Source organism: Stegastes partitus, unplaced genomic scaffold (assembly GCF_000690725.1).
Source record: "Stegastes partitus isolate 25-593 unplaced genomic scaffold, Stegastes_partitus-1.0.2 Scaffold1559, whole genome shotgun sequence".
In the NCBI taxonomy this organism is placed as follows: Eukaryota; Metazoa; Chordata; class Actinopteri; family Pomacentridae; genus Stegastes; species Stegastes partitus.
The window spans coordinates 44,129-69,422 of record NW_007579290.1 but is presented as its reverse complement, the minus strand read 5'-3'; the positions used below and the strand labels follow the sequence as shown (position 1 = coordinate 69,422).

Below are 25,294 nucleotides of genomic sequence, written 5' to 3'. Positions count from 1 at the left end.
CCCAAAATTCAAACCAGAGATGTTCAGTTGAACAGAAATCTTTACATTTGAGGAACAAGCACTTTTTGCATATTTGCTTTAAAAATGACTCAAGCAAAGAATCTTTTGTAGAAGACTTCCAGAAAAGTTTCCTTTTTATCAACCGATGCATTAATTCAATAATAAATGCTGTTTTCTCTCTGGTTTTTAGGTGTGACGACTTGCTGTTTTGTTTTCTCTTGTGCCTGCTGATGACACAAAATGAGTCTTTTTATAAATAACTTTTTGAGTTACTTTCAGCTCTTTAGACTAAACTGAACTGCTAGTTGGACTAGTGCACACCAACACCTTATCACAACCAAAAGGTAAAAGCTGCTACCAGAAGGAAAAAACATTTTAAAATCTAAAATTGTACAGATTGTTTTGCCGAATCAGTCGTCAGCTTTGTTGAAGCTGGATAAAACATGCAACAGCAGTGGTTTGGTCCTCTAAACAACCACAACAAAGAACAGCAGGTAGGAAGCTACTCTCCCTCTTATATGTGTGATAATAACAATTTTTGTTCCTCTTATTTGTACAGGAAACCCAAATGAAAGAGAACAACCGTGGTGATGAAGTTTAGCTATCAAGGAGGAAGATCTACTGACAGATTTCTGCTCAAAGCATTCAATCATTTGCAGGATCATTTTCTGTAATGTCATTGGAGGCGTTCTTATTTCTGACTTTGAGACAGCCTGTTTAAGAATGAACTACCACAAGATCTTGAAATTACTGTTGTTGTAAAGCTCTGTGTAAAAGAAGGCTTTAAAAAAAGGACAGACTGTAATTAAAGGACTCACACACATCCAGAAAGCTACTCAGGCACCAACAGCAACAATGAAATGAAGGATGGTGCATGAAGGTGTGAGCTGGGATCCTGCAGTTGTGTTCATCAGAGTTGTCACCAAAGTTTAACATAAGCTTCATTTAAGAACTATTCTCACTGTTGTACCTGTTTTGTTCCCCTATATACACGCTGTCCAGGGCCATGACCTGCTGCCTGCCATTCGTTTCCTTATAAATCCTTTCGGCTGCTTCTTTTGTTTTGGTTACGACACAGTCCATGTCACCCCAGATGTGCCAGGAGATAACCCAGGCAGCAGTATCATCCTCCACAAAGGCCAGGTGGCCAACCTGCATTCAAAAGGTACAGGGTAAAACACATCTCCACAACACGCATCCTGAAGAACTAGTCAAACGGTGCCGTTACCTTTCCCAAAACGTCCAGCTGCAACATGGAGGTCTCATGGATGGAGCAGCTTCTTCTGGGCATCGTCAGAATTTGGTCAACTTCTGCACTCTTCTCATTTATGAGTCTGTCAATGTTTTGGATCTTCAAAGAAATACAAACACACAAACTTCATTTCCAGATACATTTTTATATGAGGTTTGAATTTCTACACGTATAGAAGTGTGGAAAGCATTAATAACTTACAGATACAGGTTGTGTTGTCATATTCCTGTTGTTCAGCTCATTTCTAAGGCTCTCCTCTTTATTACTTGTAGCCACGCGCTGAGCTGGTAAGAAAGAAATATTTTCAATTAGGGACATTTAAGTCACATCTTGGCAGAAACAAAAAAAAAATGGTGGTTATATTCTTCAGCGTCAGGTGTTCAAAATAGATTTTTGCTATCTGTATGGTTACTTAGTGATGGGCACTAATATGAATGTTAAAAAATTATATACACATACATGCATACACATGCATACATATATATACGTGTGTGTGTGTATATATACACACACACACACGTATATATATACATGCAGACAAATGACATTTTCACAAGCAACATCATCTTACTTTCAACAAATTAAATCTTACATGTCAGCAAATTAAGGAGTTGTTTAGAGGTAGTAAAGGCTGTTGTATATGTAGCAATAGCAGCACTGAGCTCATCTCTCTTCTTGGTCAGTTCAGAGATTCTTGTTTGGTTCTCTGCATCTACAATTGAAAAAAACAAACAACAAAAAAACAGGTAAGTTCACATAACACCAAAAGGTTGTACTACAAAGCAAGATCAATCTCAATGTCATGAAGGTTGCTCTCTTTTAAGCTGCTAGATCAGCGGTCCCCAACCTTTTTTGTTCCACGGACTGGTTTTACACAAGAAAAGTTTCTACTGACCGGTCATTGTGCACATAACAAAAAATAATAGTTTTTTTTCTAATAAAAAGTTTCATAAACAAATAAAATGACTTGCTAAATATGTGTTTACTTTTTCTTCTGTCTCAGCGTCGAGTCTTTCCCACTTTCTAAAGAAGCTCTCCAGAGACGTTTGTTTTGTTATTTATTTCAGCAGCGGTCAGACTGATGGCTTGAAAACTGACAAGAGTCAAGTGCGGGAAACAAGCGCAGATGAAAGTGATCCATTATCTATACACCGCTTAATCCTCACTAGGGTCATGGGGGGCTGGAGTCTATCCCCGCTGACTCAGGGTGAAGGCAGGGGACACCCTGGACAGGTCACCAGTCTATCACAGGGCTACACTTAGAGACAGACAACCAAGCACACTCACATTCACACCTACGGACAATTTAGCATCACCAGTTAACCTCAACATGTTTTTGGACTGTGTGGGAGGAAGCCGGAGAACCCAGAGAGAACCCACGCTGCACGGGGAGAACATGTAAACTCCACGCAGAAAGATCCCGGATGTCCTCACCGGGACGCTAACCGGCGACCTTCTTGCTGTGAGGCAACAGTGCTAACCACAGAGTCACCCTGCAGCCCGTGTTTAAATGTATGAAGTTTAAAATTTCAGCTCTAGTGTGCAAAGGTCATTAGAAATAAGTGACTGCACTGAAATGCACTCACTGGTTAATTCTTAGAGGCTTTCGACGTTTTTGCATTTGTCTTTGTATCTCACATAGAAACATGTTTATCGTGCCCATGTTTGCTATCTTTTTTTATCACCTATATGACCTGACTATTATTTTTTCACTTTATCCACTTTAACCTCTGTCCACATAAAACAATTTCAGAGACCCTGCGTTATTGATGCACTGGTTTTATTCCAGCAGCAGGGCTTTATTAGTGAATACATACCATTGTAAAAATGGAACTGGAGCTCAAAAGGTTCCAGTGGTGTGGGAACCTTCGGGACTTCAGGTTGGAAGAGGAGGGTGTACACGTTGCCATTCTCACCAGGACTATTCTGCATGATAGCCAGCCTCTGGGCAGAGGAAGGGTACAATTATTGTATGCTAGGCTCTTAAACACCAAAACAAAGCTCATTCTATGAAGCATGTTACTCACGTTGATGAAAGCCTTTCCGTCTACCAAGATAAGCCGAAAGCTGCTGATTTTTCCTTCAAACAAAGGAAGGCTGTTGCTTCTTTCTCCGTTGGGGCACTTTATAGAGACGACGACCCTCCCGTCCAGGTCCTGCCCTGCTGAGTTTCCATGTGAATCCTGGAATCAACCAAGTCAACTCAGTGTGGCTGCATATCACAAAATCTATCACTTTAAAATGAATACGTTTATTTAAAAATGAAGCAGTTCCCGCTCTTTTGCAACAACATTAAAGCCTTCAGAGGATTGTAGCTCACCATTATCCTCAGAGTCATATTCTCAACCAAGGTTCGGTTGGTGATGTCTGTACTGTTGGAAACAACTGGGGTTGGGGGCTGAGAGTCGGGTCCCAGCTTGACAGGCTGATTGGCCACCACATTTATAGCAATCTAGGAGACAGGAAACAATGCCGAGTCATTTCTCTCTGTGAGTTACATTTGTGACCTGCAGCCCTGCAACAGCTCAAACAACTACTACTTTCCTGTTAACCCTCTGAAACCCAAAACCCCTCTGTGGGTTTCTGCGCCATGCTCATCACTTTATTCTACGTATTTCATTTCACAATTCACCAAAAATACACTGCTAGCTGGACCAGATTCTGTAAAAAAAAAAAATAAAAAATAACTTCTACACTCCCTGGTGCAACTGTGAAGCGATCAGTGACTCATCTGCAACTTTTTGGCTGAACTGCAGGCTGTGTTTACACAAAGCAGATCGAAAATAAGTATGGAAACAATTTATGGCATTATGCCTGTGCTGTATTGCACAAACAACATTTTCGAGTTTTCTCTCCTTCTATCCCTGGTTGTGAGTAAAAATGTGATTGGGGGAAAAATTGGCCAAGGAGCTGTTGAGGTTCAGGTGATGAAGTGGAAAACTATACAGTTCAAGAGTGCTGAAGCCAACATGATGGTGCTGATAAAGGGACACACTTGAAAACTGCTTGGGGTTCAGATAGTTAAACAGATATGAAGGAAAACAGTACAGAAACCATTTCTATATACTTTACTGCTGTTGGAAAGTAACACGATTGGAACCAACTTGCTAATGTGTTGCGATTCTTTGACTACATGTTTAATATTTTCAAACCAACCTGATCACTCAGCAGGTCGTTGTTTTTGTCAACACGCAGAGCAAACTGTATGACGTGCTGTCCAGCATGTTGTGGAATCTGTTTATCTCTGCAGAGAAACACAAAAGAAATAGTTCTACACCTTGTAAAATATGTTCACTTGTTGACTGACCAAGAGTTAAATGAGATGATTGATACTGTTAAAATCTGAGGCTACTGCAAGCAGGTCATTTGCTTAGCATAATAAAGCATAAAGAACGTTAACAGAGGGAAAAAGGTAGCCTGGCTCTGGACAAAAGTAACATTTGCATGCAGCAACAGCACTTGTAAAGCTCACTAGTTAACACATATCATGTGTTTAATGAGAATTAAAACCCATCTGCAACAATGGCACAGTAACTTCACATCATCTATGCTGTTTGCCTGTATCTGGATAAAGTCAGGCCTTTCCCCCTGTTTCAAGTGTTAATGCTAAGCTAAGCTAACTTCACATTTACCGTACAGTCACACAAGTGGTATCAGTGGTCTCGGGTAACTCTCAGTAAGATCTTTTAAACATCCTGCAACAAACTAAACAGAGCAGAAACACACCTGATGTTAAAGCATCTTTACCTGAAACGAAAACGGTCATTCTTCTCATGTGCCATGGGTTTGCTACACTTCAGCTCAGTGTCCTGTACAAGAGATGGAGAAGAATGGCATTCAGCATTGAGAAGCTAATAAAAAATAAAGGACAGTCTCCCTGTGTGTTCGCCCAGTCTCCTACTCTTTGTGGTGCCGTTCGTCCTGATGGCATTCCCTTCCAGACAAACATGGACACAGCTGCTGGGTTAAAAGTTGTAATCGGACTTCCTTCTTCCGACACCACGGTTACTGAGAAAACTGCCCAGACACACACACAGATGCCTTTAGTTTGGTAGACAGAGAAAGAGACTCAAGTGATTGAACAAAGAGACACAAATGCAAACCTGGGAAAATGCCTCCAGCAAGAAACCTGGCGCTGGAGTCGTACTCAACTGACAGTTTGACAGGTTTGTTGCAATCAGGGATGATAGTGAGGTTCACTGCTGGACCAGGGATGGATTTCTCAGTGAAGGAACCTGTAAATTTCAGCTGATAGTTCCCCCTAGTGGACAAACACAGTATTGACACTCACACTGATGACTGGTGGAAGAGCAGCTCTGTCCCAAATTAAGACAATATGACAGGATTTTAAATCTGATGACTAATGATGCAGACTGCTGCTGCCTCATTACTACAATAAAGAAATCTACTTTTTAATGATCCATTATAAAGAAGCACTTACTTTGGACCGCTCACACTATTAACAGTGAAAGAGGCTTTCCCTTCTGTGTTTACAGGTTGTGAAGTAACAGGTGTCGTCACCTAAAACAACATGAACATGTCATTATATCTCTTCAGCTAGATCATACTGTACATTTCAGAAGTTACTGGCTATTATCAGAAAGTCTAATTGTACAGTGATTGGTTTGTTTGCATCACTTGTCAAGCTAACCTTCAGTGTTGAGTGAGAAGGTCTTAAATGTACCACAACCCTCTGGTCTGGACAAGGGTTTTCCCACTCATCGCACAGCTGGACGAGGAATGGTGTGAGAATACTGTGACCACTGAATACCTGCAAAGGCTTTGAAACACAGAAACACGTGAGCTTCTACAGTCAGTTTGGCTGCGTGAACATAAAACAACAGTGTACAACACAACTGTGAGAGAAGAAGAGCTTTTGTTTTTTTTTTTTTACCTGCTCAGGTTCACCGATGAGCTTAAGCTTAGCAGGAACTCCAGCAGTCACTTCAACGTTGATACGCTCCACATAGCTGGAGTATTTGAAGCACAAGTCTCTGAAGCCAAGACGCCCTGAATGGAAACGCACTCCCGTCACCACAACCGAGCTGCTGCTCTCCTGATTGAAACACAGAGTTCACATTCACACAGTGATGGAACAAAGTTTCTGATCCTTCATCTCAGTAAAAGTATCAGCACCACTGTAACAGTCCTTGTCAGTATTACATTAAAACAGATTTGGATTATTTATTAGATATTCTGTGTAAATTCGTCTTCCTAAAAATAGACAATTGGACAAAGGCACAGAAAGTCACAAAAACACACAGTTTCCATTCATTAATTGACATTATAGTCTAAGGGAAATCTTTGAAATGATTACATTTTTGTATAATTATTCTGAAGTCATTAACATCAGGTTGAGGTGATTTATCAATTCTGCAATGTTTGGTAGTTTAATTCACTGGGTAACACTTTATAATAACTATCCGTTATAACTAGTTAATAGATCATTTGTAAACTGTTAATTAGTGAGTTATTAACCACTTGTTAAGTGTTTGTTAATAGTTTGATGATTTATAACAATGCCTTGTAGATAGTTAATAAACCATTTACAAACTGTTAGTTAATGAGTTATAAATGACTTGTTAACTGTATATTAATGATTTACAGCCACACCTTATATGAGGAATAGTTGCAACTTTAGAATAACGTCCCAATAACATATATAAACTATTAACTGATACTTAACAAGTCATTAGTAAGTAATTCACTCATGGCTTGTTCATGATCTATGACTGGTTTATAAGGTATGGCTGTAAATCATTAATATACAGTTAACAAGTCATTTATAACTCATTAACTAACAGTTTGTAAATGTTTATTAACTATCTATAAGGCATCGTTATAAATCATCAACAAACTATTAACAAACACTTAACAAGTGGTTAATAACTCACTAATTAACAGTTTACAAATGATCTATTAACTAGTTATAACGGATAGTTATTATAAAGTGTTACCATTCACTGTATAACAAAAGCAGTGTACTTTATGTACCTTCAACGAACAGCCGATTAATTGGTCAAACAAAATATTTGAAAAACTGATGGTTCTACATGCCAAAAAGTGAGAATTAGCTGCTTTACATTCTCTTATATTACTGTAATTTCAATATTTTGGGGCAACTAAATAATCATGAAAATACTCATTAGTCACAGATCTAATATTTAGGAATATATTATAGTACTACTTATATTTTTTATGTTTCCAAACTTGCCTCCTATCTGGTCAGTCAAATAGTCCCAGAATTGCAGAGAATTTTTTAGTTTTTTACAGAATCTGGTTCATGGAAATGGTTCATTTTTGAACATGTTGAATAAAGTAGAACAAATTCAACGATTCTCAGTTTTCATAGTTTCTGTCACTGTTAGTCATTTTGGACATTTTTAAAAAAGATATCATACCGAATGGTGAGTTTGGCGTTCAGAGGGTTTAATCTAGTTTCTATAATCTTTAGTCATTCTTTAGTCATAACCAGTGCATTGAACAACACTCCCCTTTGAAATGCTGTGAAGTAACAAAGCAGCACAAAATGTAAATACTCCAGTAAAGTAGGACTTACAAGTTGTACAGTACTCTACTTGGTTACTTGAGCAGCAGCCAAATGTTCATGAACTTTGTGGAGCAGCTTGTGTGGCATTACCACCATCATTTACAATGTGTCCTAACAATAAGGGGCAGACAACGCCTTCTAGTGATACCCAACTGCCCGCACCTACACTGCCTCTGAATTTATGAGGGCCCATTATTTCCAGGTAATAAATCAGACCATTACAGTGACTTATGACCAAACAGGCCTCTTTCTTTATCAGGAATGTTTCTGATGCCGCCCAAGCAGAGACTTTTGACTCCTTCCTTATCTAATTCATTTATTACCTTGTCTGTTTAACTTTCTCATGCATGCAACCAGAGCTAGTCTTTTATGATGTGGCGGTGGGGGAGATGCTATAGCTTTAAAGAGGTCAGTGTGCAGAAAAAAGGGCAACTCCAGTAAGCCTCATGCCCAACACTGGACTACAGATAAATACGTGGCCCATCTGGACCCACAACTGATCAAAGAACATTTCATACAAAGTATAACTGCAAATTAATGTGGCCTTCTTTGTTTAGGAGAAAGCTCAGGTCAAATGACGGTCGCATGAATGAACTTGAATTCTGCACAGTTTTAAAAAAAAGTCAACTTTCCAGTTGTCTCTGTTCCTACCTGCCACTTAAAGGCAACGGAAGATGTGTCCAGACCCTCAGCTTCCACATTCATGTCCCTCACAGAGGTGGGGATAAGTGTCCAGGTGACATTGTCATACTGGTCCACAAGCTCCAAGTCTGCACGAGGAGAACATTTCGTCTCGACTAACATGCAATAAACGAAATAAATGTTGCATAAATGAAAAGTTGAGAGCTTTGATACTCACTAATGTTTCCAGGTAGGATTTCACCAAGCCTCACTGTGTTTTGTTTGAAAGTTGCTTTCAGCCGTGCTGGTTCGTCTGGACGAGGACTACAAACAAGACAAGGATGTAGACTTTGAGAGATACATGCCTGTATTTTAAATCAAAAGCTTGACATTTTGAAAATACACTTATTCATTGTCCTGTGGAGATTTAGATGAGAAAGACACTACAAAAGCAATACTAGTCTCATATCTGTTGTTTAAATATGAAATTACAGCCAGGAGGTTAGTTAGCCGAGCATTCAGATAGGAAACAGCTATAATGAATCTGTCTGAGCTACAATGTGTTGTTGTTAGATTTCGCTTTCTGCACAGCATAAACATAGGAAATAATTCATGCTAAACTGTGAGCTTTAACCCTTTAAACCCCATTACCCACCAGCAGGTTTGAAAGATGTTACTTTTGAAAAATTTCCAAAACTACATGATGTATCAGAGCCAGAAACGTCAAAAACAGAAAGATTTTAAACTCTCTGATGAGTCTACCCATGTGTGACTTTGGATTTTGCCAGGACAATTAACCAAATCTAAGATTAAAAGCAATTCAATCAAAATCCCTTTTAATGTACCCATCTCATTTAGTCGTTTGTTTTATGTTCTCTGTGCATGCATCTCTGGATCTGGAGCTACACCTCTCTGATCTGCAGTCACTGGCCTCACCAGTCTCCAAAATGTTCATTGATCTCTTACGCATTGTTTGTCTGTTCTCCATCTGCTATCCCTCTATCGTCACCCCCACCGGTTGAAGCAGATGGTCGCCTTCCCTGAGCCTGGTTTTATCTGAGGGTTTTTTTTCCCCTTTGCCGGTAAAGGGGAGGTTTTTGGTTCCTTCCGACTGTCGCCAAGTGCTTGCTCTAAGGGAATCCTGGATTGTTGGGTTCTCAGTTTGTACCTTCTAAGGTCTTCACCTTAGTATGTGAAGTGCTATGAGATAACTTATGTTGTGAATTGGCGCTATATAGTTTAAATTGAATGGACTTTGAATATTTGCCAGAAGTTTACCATTTGCACTAACCAGATTCTGTAAAAACTAAAAATGCTGAACAAGCATTAAGCCATTAGTGACTCAACTGTGACTAACAGTTACATGACAAAAATTCAGGGGCATTCTGGCTTATTATTATTTGGGGAATAATTAACCTTGGACAGAGTCAGGCAGGGTGTCTTAATTTTAGGTCATTATACTGAGCTAAGCTAGGCAGCTGCAGTACCACGGTAGCTTCATATTTAGCATACAGACAGGAGAGTTGTATCGACTGCAAACACAGCCGACACATTCAGCTGCCGTCAAATTAATGGAATGAAGTACATGTTTGAAAGGGCTTCAGAGTTAAGGATGTGGCTTACGTTATGACGAAGGAGACAGAGACACTCTGGTCGTGGTAGGACACCTGGAAAAAGCGTTCGTCCTGCACCTTTGTAGGCACCTGTATATCAGGCAGCTTCCCCTGGATGAGACCTTTCAGATCTACATCTGCTGTCCAGTTGACCTGACAGTCAACAGTCACAGTCAGTGAGCAGCATAAAGCTGGAAAGTGCTCAGACACAATGACACATAATGTTGAATTTATTGCTACGTGTGGTTTGTTTCATTCATCACCACTTAACCCATGCACTGCAATGTTTCCAGAAGAAAACTGTTTGCAAAAACCAGCATATTAGAATATGATACAGTGAACACAACAAGAAGGTAAAATATTGCCAGACCCACCTTGATCATGGAGGCTATTTCAGCACTGACTGCTACCTCATTGCCAGCCTCATCATACAGTCTATAGAACAGGTTCTCCAGCGATCCTCCAGCTAGCCAATCTATCTTTTCATTGTTCGTCACTACCAGATTCTCAGCATCCGCACGGTAGATCTCCATCTTGGCAACTCGTGCGCTGGGATTCACCTTCAGCTGCCTTGTGACCGAGGCTATGTGCTTTTGACTCTAGCAGATAAATGAGAAAGAATGAAGACACTACAAACAAACTTTTAAGAGCATATTCTATCAAACAGAGATGATTTTTATTTTTTTTTTATTTTATTTTTAATTTTAACTTACAGGCATCTCAAAGTGAACTTTGAGCATTTGTGGCTGTCCATCCATTATTTTCAGGTTTATGTGCTCTGTCATAATCTGGCCACCTCCCGTGTTACTGCAGTCAGTTGTCACAAATGGAAATCCCTGAACCTAATAATGGACCAAGAAATGGATGAGGAGGAATCAACCAAGAAGGACTGAAGAATTAATCAAACTCACACTTTGAAACAATACAATTAGCAAAGGCTGCATTTTAGGACACATGAGATGTGGATATTAAACAATGAGACCAATGCTGTACTTGAATGATATTAAATTAGAGCAAATTGGAACTTTCAGGAGTTTTTTATGCTTAAGAACTGATTAATATATTGAAATTGCTGAACCTCAAACATTTAGCAGCATATCTGACCCGGGGTTTAAACCGTCAATGTTTTTATCACAATGTAGATCAGAAAAATCCTTATTTGTTTAAAAAAAAAAAAAAATTTCACAATTGGTTTCACCGTACAAGCGAGGATAATAATGTATAATGCACATTATATCATAAAATAAAAGTTTAAAAAAGTAGATTTAACACAGTAATAATGTAAAAAAACATATTCTATCCCATAGAGGAAGAAAAAGACAATGAACTGTTCTGTGCTTGGTGCAGGTGAGGACTGCATGCTTAACACAAACACTGATACTGACATCATTTGCCCGGATGAAGGGAAGAACACTGAGACTGTGAACTCTGCCTTTGTGCTGAGACAAGCAAATTAAATTTCCTTTTTCTGTTCGATTGCTCGTTGTAAGATTGATGACCGTCACATTGAAGGGTGGAAATCAAGAAAGTGAGATGATGGTTTGAGGTGATGAACCTAACTGTTTCCTGGGTGTGTTCTTTTCTTTTTAGAGTGAAGTTTACAAACATGATTTAATTTGACGGTGATTAAGGTGAATGTGATAATGACTGTGAAATCAGTGAGGGATGATTATGAGTGATTTTGAGTGTAACTGATTGTAATTAATGATGTGATTGGATGTATACGGGAAAGTTGACAAACGGTGTTGGTTATCACTGCTCCTCAGTTCATATTAAGGTTGTTCCTCTACTCTGGAGTTGATGTTTTGCATCAGTATGTCACGTTTTTAAGTGATTGCCTTGTAGTCAATCTGAATCAAAGTTTAAAACTATGTATTGGTTTATTTCTTTTGATAATTACTTTCTTTAATCGCTATATAATTTATTTTCTTGTTATGGTTTTTCTGATTTGTTTTTAATTATTATATTATGATTTGAAGTTCTGTTGATTGTTAAATGCCTCGAAGTGTTAGGGACAGATGTGGTGAAGACGTCGGGTGGAAGTGACCTCTGCATCCTAGTTATGTTCAACATCTGGCGACGACAGGCTGTTAAACTGTTATGCAGATTTCTAGGATTGTCGCCCCGTAATTTGGTCTTTAACATCTGTCTCCAAAGTTATAGGGGGGGGAAAGTTTTTCCCACTGGGTTTTCATTCCTACCTCCTTTGTGGCTGACAGTCCGTTGATTATTATTCAATGACTTAATTGTTTTTTAAATGATTTTATACTTGTATTTCCTGTTGCTGAAATCAATGCTCTGGATCTCTCGATATAGTTCCCTTTGAGCTAAGGTAATATTTCCTTTGAAATTATTGTTTGTGTGGATCTTACGATCAAAAAGGAGGGATTTGTGAAGGAAAAATGGCCCTTTTCCCGAACAAGGTATCTAGTTTCAGCTGTTAGCTGCTAACAAATTATCCTGTCGGTTAAAGCAGGTCACTATTGTTGGTCTCTGCTCCCTTTTAACTTATTCACGCCTAAGTCCTGTTTCCATGTTAAGGCCTTATCTTGCCTTGTTGTGGCTTTCCGTGAGACGGAAGCTACCGTAGCAGGAGGAAGATATGCTAGAACAGGGGTGTCCAATACTGGTCCTCGAGGGCCACAGTCCTGCATGTTTGAGATGTTTACCTCTTCCAACACACTTGATTCAAGTGATCAGCTCATCATCAAGCTCTGCAGAAACCTGATAACGATCCTTATCATTTGAATCAGGTGTGTTTAAAGAGAGAAACATCTAAAACATGCAGGACTGTGGCCCTCGAGGACCAGGATTGGACATCCCTGTGCTAGAACTCTCTGCTCTAGTTAAAGTTAAACTGTCTGTTTCTAACAATACTGAGCAGATCTAGCGGTCTCCATCTTTGTAGTCCAAATCAGATCCCTCACTCAGAGGGCAATATAAGCCTAACAGTAAGACAGGATCCTCAGAATTGATGCTGCCACTTTTGCATGAACTGCTGCTCCGTTGGTGTCACTTCTCCTGATATCAGTAAACCTTATTACAACATGAGCCCTCTGAGTTAGCGTGTCTCTCTGTGTTGGCATCCTCATCCTCCAACAACCTCTGTGATTCCCACAACACACATTTCTTACAGGATGTATAAAAACGGGCATTTCATGGGTCAAAAACGGCTCTGTCTGGTGTTTTAAATTTCACACAACACAACAGCCCCTGTACCTGGCAGCGAACTATTTGTTTGGGCTGAGCAGTGATGTTTCCAGCCTCATCATGAATTTCGACATTAAAGGCGACCGGGTTTCCATTTTCTACTTTGACTGGGTTTTCTTCTGGCATCACATGGAGGGAATGTGGATTACCTGAAAAACACACATAATTCTCATCAGGATATTGATTTACCCACTGACAGACAGGATGCTAGAGAGGCTCTGCTGACCAAAAGGTGTTTTGATCCTTATCTTAATGTTAGAACTCAACAGATAAGCCCTTCAACCACAGCTGTATAACATCTGCTGCCTTTAGACTATAATTTCAAGTCTTCAGGGACCAGTTTTTCTGTCCTTCTTTTCACGTACGAGACTGTTTGTTTTCTTAACTGGTCAGCGTGGAATAGGCTTTGTTTGTTCTGACTAAAATGGCACCAAAAAACAAAAATGTATGGCCCACTTGATGTAAAACAAGTCTAATGGTTTGTTTTTAGAGAATTAATCTTTCAATCCATGAAATGTAGAAATGTTTATCACAAATTCCCAAAGTGTCAATTAGCATAGTATGATGTCCCAGACCAGCAGTCCAAAACTCTAAACTCTCTACCAATCAAGATTTCTTATGAACATAATGTGCTTCTGCTTCTGCTTCAAGCTTAGTAACCGTCTTGACTTCAGAAATAAATGCAGTTTTACCAGGAAGAAGACTGATCTTGATGGTCTGTGTGTCTTTTTTCAGGCCACAGAAGGTCACTTTCAGGTCATAACTCTGCAAAAATAAAAAAAAATAAAAACACAAGAAAATGAATACATCACAGGCCAGAAAAACACAACAAAATCAGCTGACTAGTTTTTGTCTTCTGAGTTTCAGGTAATTGTTCTTTTTGTCAAACTTCTTGTAGATTCTGTTACGCACCTATTAATACATAAATTACCCTTTCCATCAACTTTTCCACATAGTAGGAAGAGCGTAGAGATTATTTGTGCAAACCTTATTTTGCTGGTGTTTTAAGATTTTTCCTTTCGCTTTGACATTTCTGATGCAGAACGTGGTCCCACGGCTGTCCATTGTCTCGTACCTCACATCCAGGTCGCTAAAAAATAATAATGGTGACAATTTTACAGCAACTGCAACATCAGAGAGATTACAGACATGGTGGATTATCATAAACCTTTTCATGTGGTAGCTGGTCAAAGATGCACACATACTGCTTTTTGAAAGACTATGAAAGTTTGTCTTCCAAAGTAAACACCATAAAATTGAGGATTTACAAGTAAAGTGACCTACCTGCACTCCAGTACAGGCTGGAGTTCGGGAGGAGGCGCTGTTACGTGGCCATATAAATCTTTAAACTGCACAGGAATGTTGAATGGTACCCCTACACGAACAGTGGGGCTCACCGTACCAAGCACGAAGCTCTGTGCATTACCCTCTGAGAGGAAATAAAGAAGCAGAAGTGTCTGGTTGTGGAATTCAGAAAGAATAATGAGTATGTCAGCAACATGCTCTGAGCTCTGGGTCTCCTTACCTTTGATGGTAAACTTGAGAGTGTAGTTGGGAAGCGGTTTGCCTCCAAAGACGGTGCTACTATTGTCTTTAATCATAGTGTTCAGGGATAGTGTGAACTTCCCCAGCTGGGTCAGATTGTCTGCCGTGGATGACAAGTTTGCCCATATGTAACTTATCAGGGGACAAAAAAATCAGTGCATACAAAAAGAAGCCAAATAACAAACTGATGAAAAAAGAGAAATGTACCATTTCTTTTGAACTCGAAACCCCACTTTGCTGAATGTAGGGCAACTAAATTGGAAATGAGTTGGTCTCCTTTAGAACCTACATTTGAAAAGCAAAAAGAATTTACTGCAGCATTCAGAAGGAAGAAACTCTATAGCAAGAAGCAAACACAAATGAGAAACAAGAGCTAGAGTCCAAGGAATATTAAGTGTCACTTAACACTTCTTTTAATCATTAATGTCCAATTTTCTTTTGTTTCAGCTTTTCCAAGGTGACGATTTGTTGCTTTTTTGTTGTCTATACACCACAGTAGTAATTGTGCTCTTGGAAATTCAGCTATAAAGCAGAAGTTAGACATTTTAACCTATTTACAGACCAAAGGATGGGTTAATGAATTAATTATAGTCAACAGATTAATTTAGGGAACAATGTAATTTTGTAATAATAGGCCTGCAAAAAAAAAGGTAAAAGTTATAAATGGAATCATACTACGACACAGCCATGGAGGTGACTGATCATCATGGAATTTTGTGCATGACTTTTGTTTTCTTCGTCATTACAGGGTAGTTTTCACCATAAAAATAAATATGGGAGATTTGTCTTGTTGGTAAACATGAATCATTTGCTGTCAATTTGTTGTCTTACTAACTTCAATTGTACACAGTGAAATACTTTAACACACCATCGCACTTTTACTAATAAAATCATCCGATTTAACTTTCAGCAGACGTGAACAGAACTGTAGTTCTTTTGTGTTTTCTTACCATGCAGGACTATTTTTAGTTGCATACTCAGCACTTGTCCTTTCCCCTGGCCCGCTGTCGGTATTGAGGATATTTGCTCGCCTTTCCTGTTTAGAATTATAACGTTGATTGGCCCTGAAATAATAAGACACACAAAACACACAAAATGAGCTGTGAGTTCTTGTGTTTTGTTTTTTTTTTTACAAAATATTTTAATATTCTTTTATTTTACCTAAAGGAGTCCCAGCAGGACAAACAGCATTCGCTGGCCAAGGGTTACCTTTGGGCCACACCACTTTCAGTGACTCTGGAAGCCTGCAACAAACAAATGTCATTTACTGGAGCTGAAAAAGTCAGTCTTGAACCCCGACTAATAGTCAGGACAAGGATGTAAAGTGCAGAGAAATAAGGTAATCCAGAATCCTGACAACACATTTATAGCCATTTAATCACATGCAAAAAACAGAATATTAGCGATGGCTGCTCTGTCTAAACACACTGCTTTGTTACAAATGCAGCACGGAAGCAGTTTCTCCCAGCTGCTTACTCACTTGGCAAGGTCACTGTCGATGTTTCTCCTGATGACTTCATCAGTGGCAGCTTTGTCAATCTTGGAAATGGGAATGATCTTGATCGTGTCATAAAGAGCTTTGGGCTCCTAGGAAACAAATTTGCCTGTAAGTCTCTCTAAATACAAGTAAACCCAACAAAGGGACCAAAAAAGAAAAGAGGTGTCCATATATTAAAAAAAACAAAAAAAAAAACACTGACAATGCTCCAATAGTGGAGCAAAAAAAACTGTATTTAATTGTATCCCTACAATCTAAAGTCTCACTGCTTTGATATTTAAGACATAAGGGTATAAATAATTCTGGACATGACATTTTTAGTGAAAATGTAAATTAAAAAACATAAAAGTATAAATGTCGCACCATCTTTTGTCACTTATTAATGTCAATTTCCAGACAAAAGAAATCATTGGTCAAATAATAATTCACTATGAATCATAATTTGGGATGGATACGAAACATCAGTGCCTTAAAAGTATTTGACAGGGTATCTCAAAATTTTACAACATTGTGAAAAAGTTATATTTTCTCAATGAAAATTACAAATGTAAATGTATATATTCCACATTCATAACACGGAAAGTGAAAAATCTCAGGCCTTTTTTTAGTTTTAATTTTGTATAGCTCATGAAAATCAGAAATCCAGTATTTCCGAAGACCAATTAAAAAACACAGGATTTTCAATACAGAAATGTCAAACCTCTGAAAAATATGTGCATTTATACACTCAATACTTGGGTGAGGTTCTTTTACCAGGAATTACTGCATCAGTGCAATATGGCATAGAGGCAATCAGCTTGTGGCACTGCTGAGGTGATGTTTAGGTGCCAGGCTGCTTTGATAGCAGCCTTCTTCCTCTTGACCATACTCCGATAGATGCTCTATGGGGTTCAGGTCAGGTGAGTCGGCCGGCCAATCAAGCACGGTAATATCATAGTCTGCAGTCAACCTTTGGTCGTACTTCTAGCTCTGTGGGCAGGTGCCAAGCCCTGCTGGAAAAGGCGTCTCCATAAAGCTTTTGGGCAGACTGAAGCATGAAGTGCTCTTAATTCTCCTGATAGACGGCTGCATTGACTTTGGACTCAATAAAACACAACAGCCCACAACGCCAGCAGATGACATGAAACTTCACTCATCACAGACTAAAGAAACTTTACACTGGACTGTAAACACCTTGGATTCTGTCCCGCTCCACTTAATTTCCAAATAAAATGCAAAATTCACTTTTATCTGAAAAGAGGACTTTGGACCACTAAACAATAGTCTTTTTTTTTTCATCTCAGGCCAGGATTTCTGATTTTCATGAGCTATAAGCCATTATCATCAAAAGAAAACAAGTAAAGGCTTGAAATATATCACTTTACGTGTTCTGAGTCTAGAATATTTAGTAGATTTACAAGTAATTTGTCATATATGAACCATTCAGGACAGATGTTTTAATTTTAAGTCTTTTCTTTGGGACTCGCAGAAGAACATTTGTCATGAACTGCTCAAATGACCGCCTGGTTCAGCGCAATTGACCGTGAAAAGGGAAGTTTCCACTCAAAAATTGCCACCACATAACGATGCATTTTCACTTGTCACAGCAGAATATTGGATGTAAATGAACAATTAATTTTGAGTCAACTCCATCACACATTATGGACAAAAATTAAAGAGTATTTGTTTTCTTGTTTTTTTTTGCAAAGATTGAGAAAACAGTTTCTCCAATCCAAGCTCCATCATTTCTTCCTTACCCGAATCACTTCCACCTGTCCTCCTGTGGCAAAGACGTCTCCATCATAATTTCCGTACAGCAAAAATCGATCAATAGTACCGTAGAGAACAGGGTTCGTTCTTAGAGACTTCACCTGTGTGAGGATGTGCAGAGCACTGATCAATGTTGAATACAGAATGACACTAATGTACATTCAGAAAACTCCTAAATTAACAAATGCTTACATGTTGACCTGTTTTGTATGTTTTGCCTTCCCACTCGATGGAGGAGAACGTTGCCCAGGGCTGCTGCATTTTCTTAGAAGGCACATCATGCCGTGTTATGGTCCCCTTGAAGCCAAGAAACTTCACTTGCTTGTCAAACTTCTCATGGCAGTTTTGCAGCCACTGATTGAACTCATTCTGAATAGTAGCTCTTTTTGAGGATTTCTGTTGAAATGGAAAGAAAAAAGCAACACTTTTGGTTCAGTGTTCACTCTTTAATTCACAGAATCAAAGAGATTCTTGACATCTAGGAGGAAGAAATTCTCCACAACACGTCTCCAAGTGACATACAGGCAAGTGGCTGTCTTACTATACAACAAACATAAAGAGCATCATGAGTGAAACTAGCACTTACTGCAGCTTTAATGAATCCCTGCTCTGTCAATAGGTGTTGCTGAGCTAGTAAGGACCTTGTCTGGGGAGAGTTGCATTGGGAGATCAGTTCTCTTTGACTGCTTTCTTTCCCTCTCTGTTACACCCTCCCTCACTTGGGAAATTTATCATAAGAAAAAACATTAATGACAGGCTTAATTATGGACTCTAAAGTCTATCACAAACAGTTACTGAATACATTTGATCCTCAGGTTTTTATCTATAGACAGGCACCTTGAAGGGGGAGGACGGTAACTGCTGCAGAACTGTTCTTTTTCTGAGGAAACTTGCAACAATAGTAATATAACAATAATCATGTGACGTTTAATGCAATATCAGCCTCAAATTCAAATGTACAACTTGCTCTAATCATCAAAGAGTCTGAGAGAAATGTAGATGGTCACCTGTCCATTCACAACAATGGTGTAGATCGTGTTCTTGTCCCTCAGTTTCAGCTCCAAGTCAGTAAAGGTGAGTTTGTTTGTGGTGACCTGGAACCTGTCGTCAGTGAAAAGCACCCCAGACAACCGACTGTAACACTCCACAGGCACTTTTGCTCCTCTGGGAGAACACCAATCAAACCTGAACAAACAGACAACGAGACATGTGAACAATAAATTAAGGTAAAGGAACAGGAACAGTTCAGTGCTAATGTCAAACATGCTTACATGCTGATGTTTAGAAGAAATAATCTTTATTACGTTCACCGACTTACTGTAGTTTAGCAGTAAGTTAGCATTTTCTAATTATCAAAATGCACAGTTCATAGGATGGTGAGAAGTTCATTAGTTAAGTGCTGGAAAAAAAATACAGGACACTTGATAAAAAATTTACTGGAACACTCCAAACCCCAAAACCCACTGGTGAGTTTAAAAAGAATGTTTTCTTAACAAGAAAAGAAACAAAAATGGCCCAATTACCCCATTTATCAGAGCGAAAAAGAGTATAACATATAATATACATAATATTGTATAACCCTAACTCATCAGGAACAGTGGACAAATACTAGCCTAAAATGATCATTAATATCGATACTACTCCTGTACTCCATAACTTCTATGATGCTCAATCAAGCAGGCGCTTAGCTTAGCTTAGCACAAAGACCTTTACAGCTAAAGCTGCCTGTTATGATAGAATGGAGACTCCATGAAGTGACTGACTACAAATTAAAACACACAATTGTAAATTTTCCATTTACATTTTTGTTTGAATGAAACAAACGAGTTGTGTTAAGCCATGTGATTGTATGGATAGCAATACTGATCAGAAATCCTTTAAAAAAAACAAAAAAAACACCTTGATTTTATATATACAGCATTATTCCTGGTGGCCCTAGGTGTTACCAACATTACTTACATTTTTAATTTGTTTCTATACTTGTCTCCTTTCTGCTCTGTGTAAACACAGCCAGCAATTTAGCCCAGTTCAGCTAAAAAGTCTTACAATATTTGTCACAAATCTGTTGGTCACAGCTTAAATAAAACATGTACAATACAGGACTTCGATGAAATATCACAATTCTAAGCTTAGATTCGGTCAGGTTTTCTGACAGAAAGGCACGTCACAGAGGAGTAGTTCAAGGACTGTTACGAAGTTGAAAATCTGACCACCCTCTGGAACAGTCTCCCTGAGGAGATCAGATCTGCAAGCACTTTGTCCTCCTTTAAAACTCTTTTAAAAACACATTTTTACAGATGTGCTTTCACAGGAGTTGTTTTATGAGTGTACTTTTACTCTGTTTGATGGCAGTATTAAGGGCAGTACATTTTATCTTCTAACTGTTTTATTCCTTTATTGTCTTTTAATTGTCTTCTTTTACTGGGTTTAATTTTTCTTATATATTTTATATTGTTTTATTGTCTTTCATGCTTTATGTGCTTCACCTTCACCATTTTTTATTTATTTATTTTTTGCTTTTCACTTTCTTTAATGTTGTTTAATGTTGTTTTCCTTACACTTCTCTTTGAATCTGTACAGCACTTTGTAACCCTGTTTTGAAAAGTGCTATATAAATAAAGTTTGTTATTATTATTATTTTTTTTTTTTTTTCTGATTCTCAGTTACTGACTCCGATAACTGGTGTAATTGTGGCGTTCTTTATAGATAACATGTCAAACCACAGGGGAGTTTGTAGGTTCAGAGGGTTAAAGTGGAAAATTGCATTCTAGTCAATATAATTTATGTAATAAATGAACAGTATTTACTCAGACACTTTGGTGTACGGTATGAGTCGTCCATTCCAGAAACATTCAAAGATCGGCTTCTCCTTTCTTGCTCGATCACTGAATCCGGCCTCATTATCGTCATCGTCATTATCAGGAGCTTCTGATAAACAAAACACCCAAACATGATCGTCAATTAAATCTCAAGCTGAGATACGTAATACATTTCATCCATTACATTAAAGTTTGAATACCTTGCGCAACAGTTGGATCTTTAGGGTAGGTCTCCTTGTCGTAGAGGAAGGGATGATACCGAACGATTCCCTCAACTGTGCCACGTTCTGGTATCGTGGTGGCTCGAAATTCAAATGTGTCCGCTGCTGCGTTAATGAACAGCGTCTGCATGTCGTCTTCAACTTCCCTGAGGTGAATGGCACGGGGACATTTTGGAGGCTTCTCCCGCAAAGTGACCTGAATAAGAGGCAAGAGTCCAACGGTAATATGTACTGTATTAACTGTGAACAGGAAGCGGAGAAGTAGAACCACTGTGATCACCAGTTTAACTGTTAAAGACGAGCAGCCCCACCTGAATGTCAATGTTAGTGGGATGATCTGAGTTTGATGAGCTGCTGCTCATGACATGTCCATTGACTCCATGAATGTAATAGTGATATATGTGCCTGAAATATAATATGGACACAACACATCTGAAGGTGAGACAGAACTGTAAAGACTTTAAACTAGACGTGGAGAGACGTGGATGAGTGAACTCACGCTAGCTGTCTGGTCACTATGTCCAAACGGTCTGTCAGGAGGGTGATGTGCTCAGGCTGGACTCCTGTAATGACGACGGCTGTAAAGCTTGCCTTGCCACGTTCCTCAGCGATGAGGGCGTGAAGGAAGCGCTCGTCGTTATTTTTTACATGTGAAGAATCCCCGGGCTGCAGCAGGAAGATGAACAGTCACACAGAGCATAGACAAAGGGGAAGTTAACACGCAGAACATTCCTGTTCTCAGTCTGCATTTACTTGATCTGTTTTAAAAGAGAGCGTTTACCCTCCTGTTTAGGATGGTCGTGCTGTAGACATCTTCGTTGTTCTTCTCTTTTCTCTCAAACTCCTCTTTTGACAGAACCAGCTCATGAACATCTGGAGAGCCTACAGGTTTGCTGATCATCTAATAATTTAAAAAAAATATACATATACTTAATGTTTTGCAATATTTGTTTTTACACGTTTAACCAAATGACAGCATGAATTTCAGTGACAGATGAATTGAAATGATTTTCATAATCGATTATTTATTGCATAATATTTTTTGCATGAACTAAAGACATCTTTACTCAAATGTAAACTGGCAGCGCCGTCATATGTGTGTATACTGGTAGCATCCAGATCTACAGTACAAACCATGAACAGTCTGCTGTCAGTCTCACCATCAAAGGGCGTCATGAAAAGCTACATATCAAAAGACAACCTTAGACTTCATGTAGGTACAATCTCTACACATCAGGACAAAAAACCTGTTTCTCAAGAACAAGATTCCACAATCATCTAATTTTGGCTTATGATTAATTGTCAAGAAATCTGATGAACAAATGAATTGTCTTTTTCTCTTCATTTTATGCCTACACTAGTTATAAATTAGTGGTATTGGCACCTTTGACTGCTACCTTTTCAGTGCAAATCCAACAAATTTCCTCCCTTGGGCTGTCCTTTCTTTATTTAGGCTAAAGCCAGAGTAGGCAGTACATTTAGTCTGAGAGAAAACTAGACATCACCTCCTCTTGACTCCATCTTCAGGCTTTAGAAAATGTAACACATAACGAGAGAATTTAGCCAGTCACAAGGAGAGCGTCATGAATTGGCCTTATGCTTCCCTTTAAAGACTTACCCTGGCCGAGTCTCCGATGTAGAAAACAGCCTGTTTTCCTCCAACTCCAAAGTAGGATATATCACTGTTGAGACTGCGAGGTACAGGATCTGGCCGGACATAGCCTTCAGCTTCACTGTCAGGAGTAAATAAAAGAAGAAGAAGAAAAAAAAAAACACATATAATCTTGTTTGGGTATTTTTTAAACTGCAAAATGCCATATAGGACAAACAGACTGGGCAGTCAATGCAAATTTGACGATTTTGAATACTGACCTTGCAAATGTGCTGCTTTCCTTTTTAAATTTAGACAGTCTGTACACTGCCCAGTTGTTGAGCTGCTTAGAGGACATCCCATGTCCATTATCAAGAACAATGACGGCAGGTTTCCCAACAGTTTTGTCATTAAGCTGGTAAACAGATACAAGAATAAGTCACTATGACAGATTTACTGTGGATATGATGTTAACATGAAACCAATATGCCAAAGGAAAGGATAAAAATCATAAAATGCAACTGCAGAACCCACCACCCGTATCTCTATGGACCTCAGTCCCTCGTTTTTAGCTGTGGCTGAAAGAGCGTTGTCAATCAGCTCAGCAAGTGTGTAGGCTGGAAAAATAAATACAAACAACCAAATGAGTGATGACAGAAGCTTAATATCTTTGTCAAGTGCACAACTCTGATCATGTAAGCGCTTACATAATGGTGCCTGGCCCTGACTAGCATAGTATTCATGCATGCCACCCCGGATCACCACGTCATAATGAGGTGTAAAGTTGATGTGCTCCTCCGCTGCAACTGGCAGATCCTGGCGCTCATGTTGCAACAAGTAGAGAGTGCTGCCATCCTGGAGCTCCTCTACAATAAAAACACACGTAAGAAAAACGTATCCTCGAATTATATCCGTTTATCTGATAGAAATGCTGACATATGACGTGATCTGACAGAAAAAAATATCCATATTTACAACAGACTTTTTATGCAGAAAGCTCAGAATAAAGTCAGAAAGATGTATTTGTTGGAATTTCACATTGTTCACCAAATCACTTACTAAATTTGTCAAAATCCAGGATTGTTCTGTCTGTTGTTGCCACCACAAATACCTCACGTGGACCGATTGAAAATTCCTGTACAGAAAAAAAATGGAAACATTTTTTAAAAATATGGAAAATGTCTACTGTTATTTTTTGCATTTGTTCTTTACTTGGGCTGAAACAATTAGCCGACTACTTTAGATGAACAGAAAATGAAGTGCCATCTCTAATGTTTGTTGTTTTTCTCTGTGTTATAGCTTTCTTTGTGTTTTACATTATCAGTCAGATAAAACAATGTGACTTCACTAGCGGCTTTAGGAACATTTCACTCAATTTTCTCAAATTTATTAGAAATACGACTGATCAATTAGTAGAAAAATGATCATCTGACTAACTACTAACAAAAATAATTGTACACAGTGGTCTGTAAGAGCAGGCAAAGGAAGTTAGAAGAGTTATGTTGCTCTAAGGAGTTCATAGCACATTTAAGCATGAACTAAAGACATCTTTACTCAAATGTAAACTGGCAGCGCCGCCGTATGTGTGTATACTGGTAGCATCCAGATCTACAGTACAAACCATGAACAGTCTGCTGTCACTCTCACCATCAAAGGGCGTCATGAAAAGCTACATATCAAAAGACAACCTTAGACTTCATGCAGGTACAGTCTCTACGCATCGGGACAAACAATCTGTTTCTCAGGAACAAGATTTCCCTGTTAATAAAAGTTGTTGTCACCACCGGAGTCACATTTTTAATTTAATAGTAGCGTGTACACATGCCAGCTCTTGAAGGTAGGGTGTGGTGCACGACAACAATATGCTCACTTAACATGCAAGCAGAGTGTTTGCCCACCTCATTGTAAATAGGACATTATGTGTATACATGCCAGCTCTTGAAGGTAGGGTGTGGTGCTCAGTGTATACTCAATTAAAGCACAAGCGTAGTGTTTGCCCACCTCATTGTAAGTAGGACTTTATGTAATTCATTCTGTCTTACACGAGAGAACTGAAAGCAAATATCAAACTAACATCAGAATAAACATTCAGTTTATGTTGTTGTCTTTATGCCAAAATTCTGACAAACTGCAGATCTGGATCAGATTATGTAGCTGAAAGAAGATGGAGAGATGTAATGATATGGAATGCTCTCTTCCTTATTCCTTGTTCCTTTTCTTGAGACAAGTAAAAAATGTCATGCATCTACATTTACTTTCCAGGGTGTCATTATGCCTGCCTTAAACTATTGCACTCTAGTTTGACAGTCCTGTAACAAATCTGTTCTTGAAAGCTGCACAGAGTTTGCGAAAGCATATAAGAAGTTGTAAAGAGCTGTTTAGTCGGTTAAAATCTTGACATTTTGCTCATGTTTGTTCGTACAGTCTCTGTATTGAATGAACATGATTCACATCAGACTTTGAATGCTGTGTGACGCCTACTTTTTAACGACTTCAACAATTAAATCAGAGGTGATTTTTGATTTCATGTTGGACGTAGCTGCCTGACCAACTCTGGCCGAAAGTCACAACAATATTTGTTCAACTTTGTGATAATTATGATGACCAAGCCTCAGCTGTCAAGCT

General features: G+C 38.8%; 1 protein-coding gene across 1 annotated transcript in view; it reads right to left on the bottom strand.

The window, feature by feature from the left end:
* Window positions 1-25,294, bottom strand: part of smchd1 (structural maintenance of chromosomes flexible hinge domain containing 1) — a 28,348-nt gene that overhangs the window by 1,744 nt on the left and 1,310 nt on the right. Inside the window, exons 2-42 of the mRNA XM_008300558.1 lie at window positions 23,729-23,804; window positions 23,377-23,535; window positions 23,204-23,286; window positions 22,951-23,084; window positions 22,697-22,811; window positions 21,860-21,979; window positions 21,578-21,744; window positions 21,390-21,483; window positions 21,058-21,274; window positions 20,846-20,966; window positions 19,046-19,223; window positions 18,231-18,434; window positions 18,026-18,139; window positions 16,272-16,378; window positions 15,953-16,035; window positions 15,742-15,855; window positions 14,999-15,076; window positions 14,772-14,891; window positions 14,531-14,675; window positions 14,234-14,336; window positions 13,939-14,011; window positions 13,256-13,395; window positions 10,750-10,878; window positions 10,411-10,635; window positions 10,047-10,189; window positions 8,662-8,747; window positions 8,454-8,572; window positions 6,147-6,308; window positions 5,904-6,032; window positions 5,694-5,773; window positions 5,356-5,513; window positions 5,154-5,269; window positions 5,000-5,061; window positions 4,409-4,496; window positions 3,573-3,704; window positions 3,280-3,435; window positions 3,070-3,196; window positions 1,845-1,964; window positions 1,454-1,536; window positions 1,229-1,351; window positions 971-1,152 (exon numbers count right to left, since the gene is read on the bottom strand). Of these exons, the coding sequence (XP_008298780.1) occupies window positions 971-1,152; window positions 1,229-1,351; window positions 1,454-1,536; window positions 1,845-1,964; window positions 3,070-3,196; window positions 3,280-3,435; window positions 3,573-3,704; window positions 4,409-4,496; window positions 5,000-5,061; window positions 5,154-5,269; window positions 5,356-5,513; window positions 5,694-5,773; window positions 5,904-6,032; window positions 6,147-6,308; window positions 8,454-8,572; window positions 8,662-8,747; window positions 10,047-10,189; window positions 10,411-10,635; window positions 10,750-10,878; window positions 13,256-13,395; window positions 13,939-14,011; window positions 14,234-14,336; window positions 14,531-14,675; window positions 14,772-14,891; window positions 14,999-15,076; window positions 15,742-15,855; window positions 15,953-16,035; window positions 16,272-16,378; window positions 18,026-18,139; window positions 18,231-18,434; window positions 19,046-19,223; window positions 20,846-20,966; window positions 21,058-21,274; window positions 21,390-21,483; window positions 21,578-21,744; window positions 21,860-21,979; window positions 22,697-22,811; window positions 22,951-23,084; window positions 23,204-23,286; window positions 23,377-23,535; window positions 23,729-23,804 (5,165 nt within the window). The remainder of the gene's footprint in view (window positions 1-970; window positions 1,153-1,228; window positions 1,352-1,453; window positions 1,537-1,844; window positions 1,965-3,069; window positions 3,197-3,279; window positions 3,436-3,572; window positions 3,705-4,408; window positions 4,497-4,999; window positions 5,062-5,153; window positions 5,270-5,355; window positions 5,514-5,693; window positions 5,774-5,903; window positions 6,033-6,146; window positions 6,309-8,453; window positions 8,573-8,661; window positions 8,748-10,046; window positions 10,190-10,410; window positions 10,636-10,749; window positions 10,879-13,255; window positions 13,396-13,938; window positions 14,012-14,233; window positions 14,337-14,530; window positions 14,676-14,771; window positions 14,892-14,998; window positions 15,077-15,741; window positions 15,856-15,952; window positions 16,036-16,271; window positions 16,379-18,025; window positions 18,140-18,230; window positions 18,435-19,045; window positions 19,224-20,845; window positions 20,967-21,057; window positions 21,275-21,389; window positions 21,484-21,577; window positions 21,745-21,859; window positions 21,980-22,696; window positions 22,812-22,950; window positions 23,085-23,203; window positions 23,287-23,376; window positions 23,536-23,728; window positions 23,805-25,294) is intronic.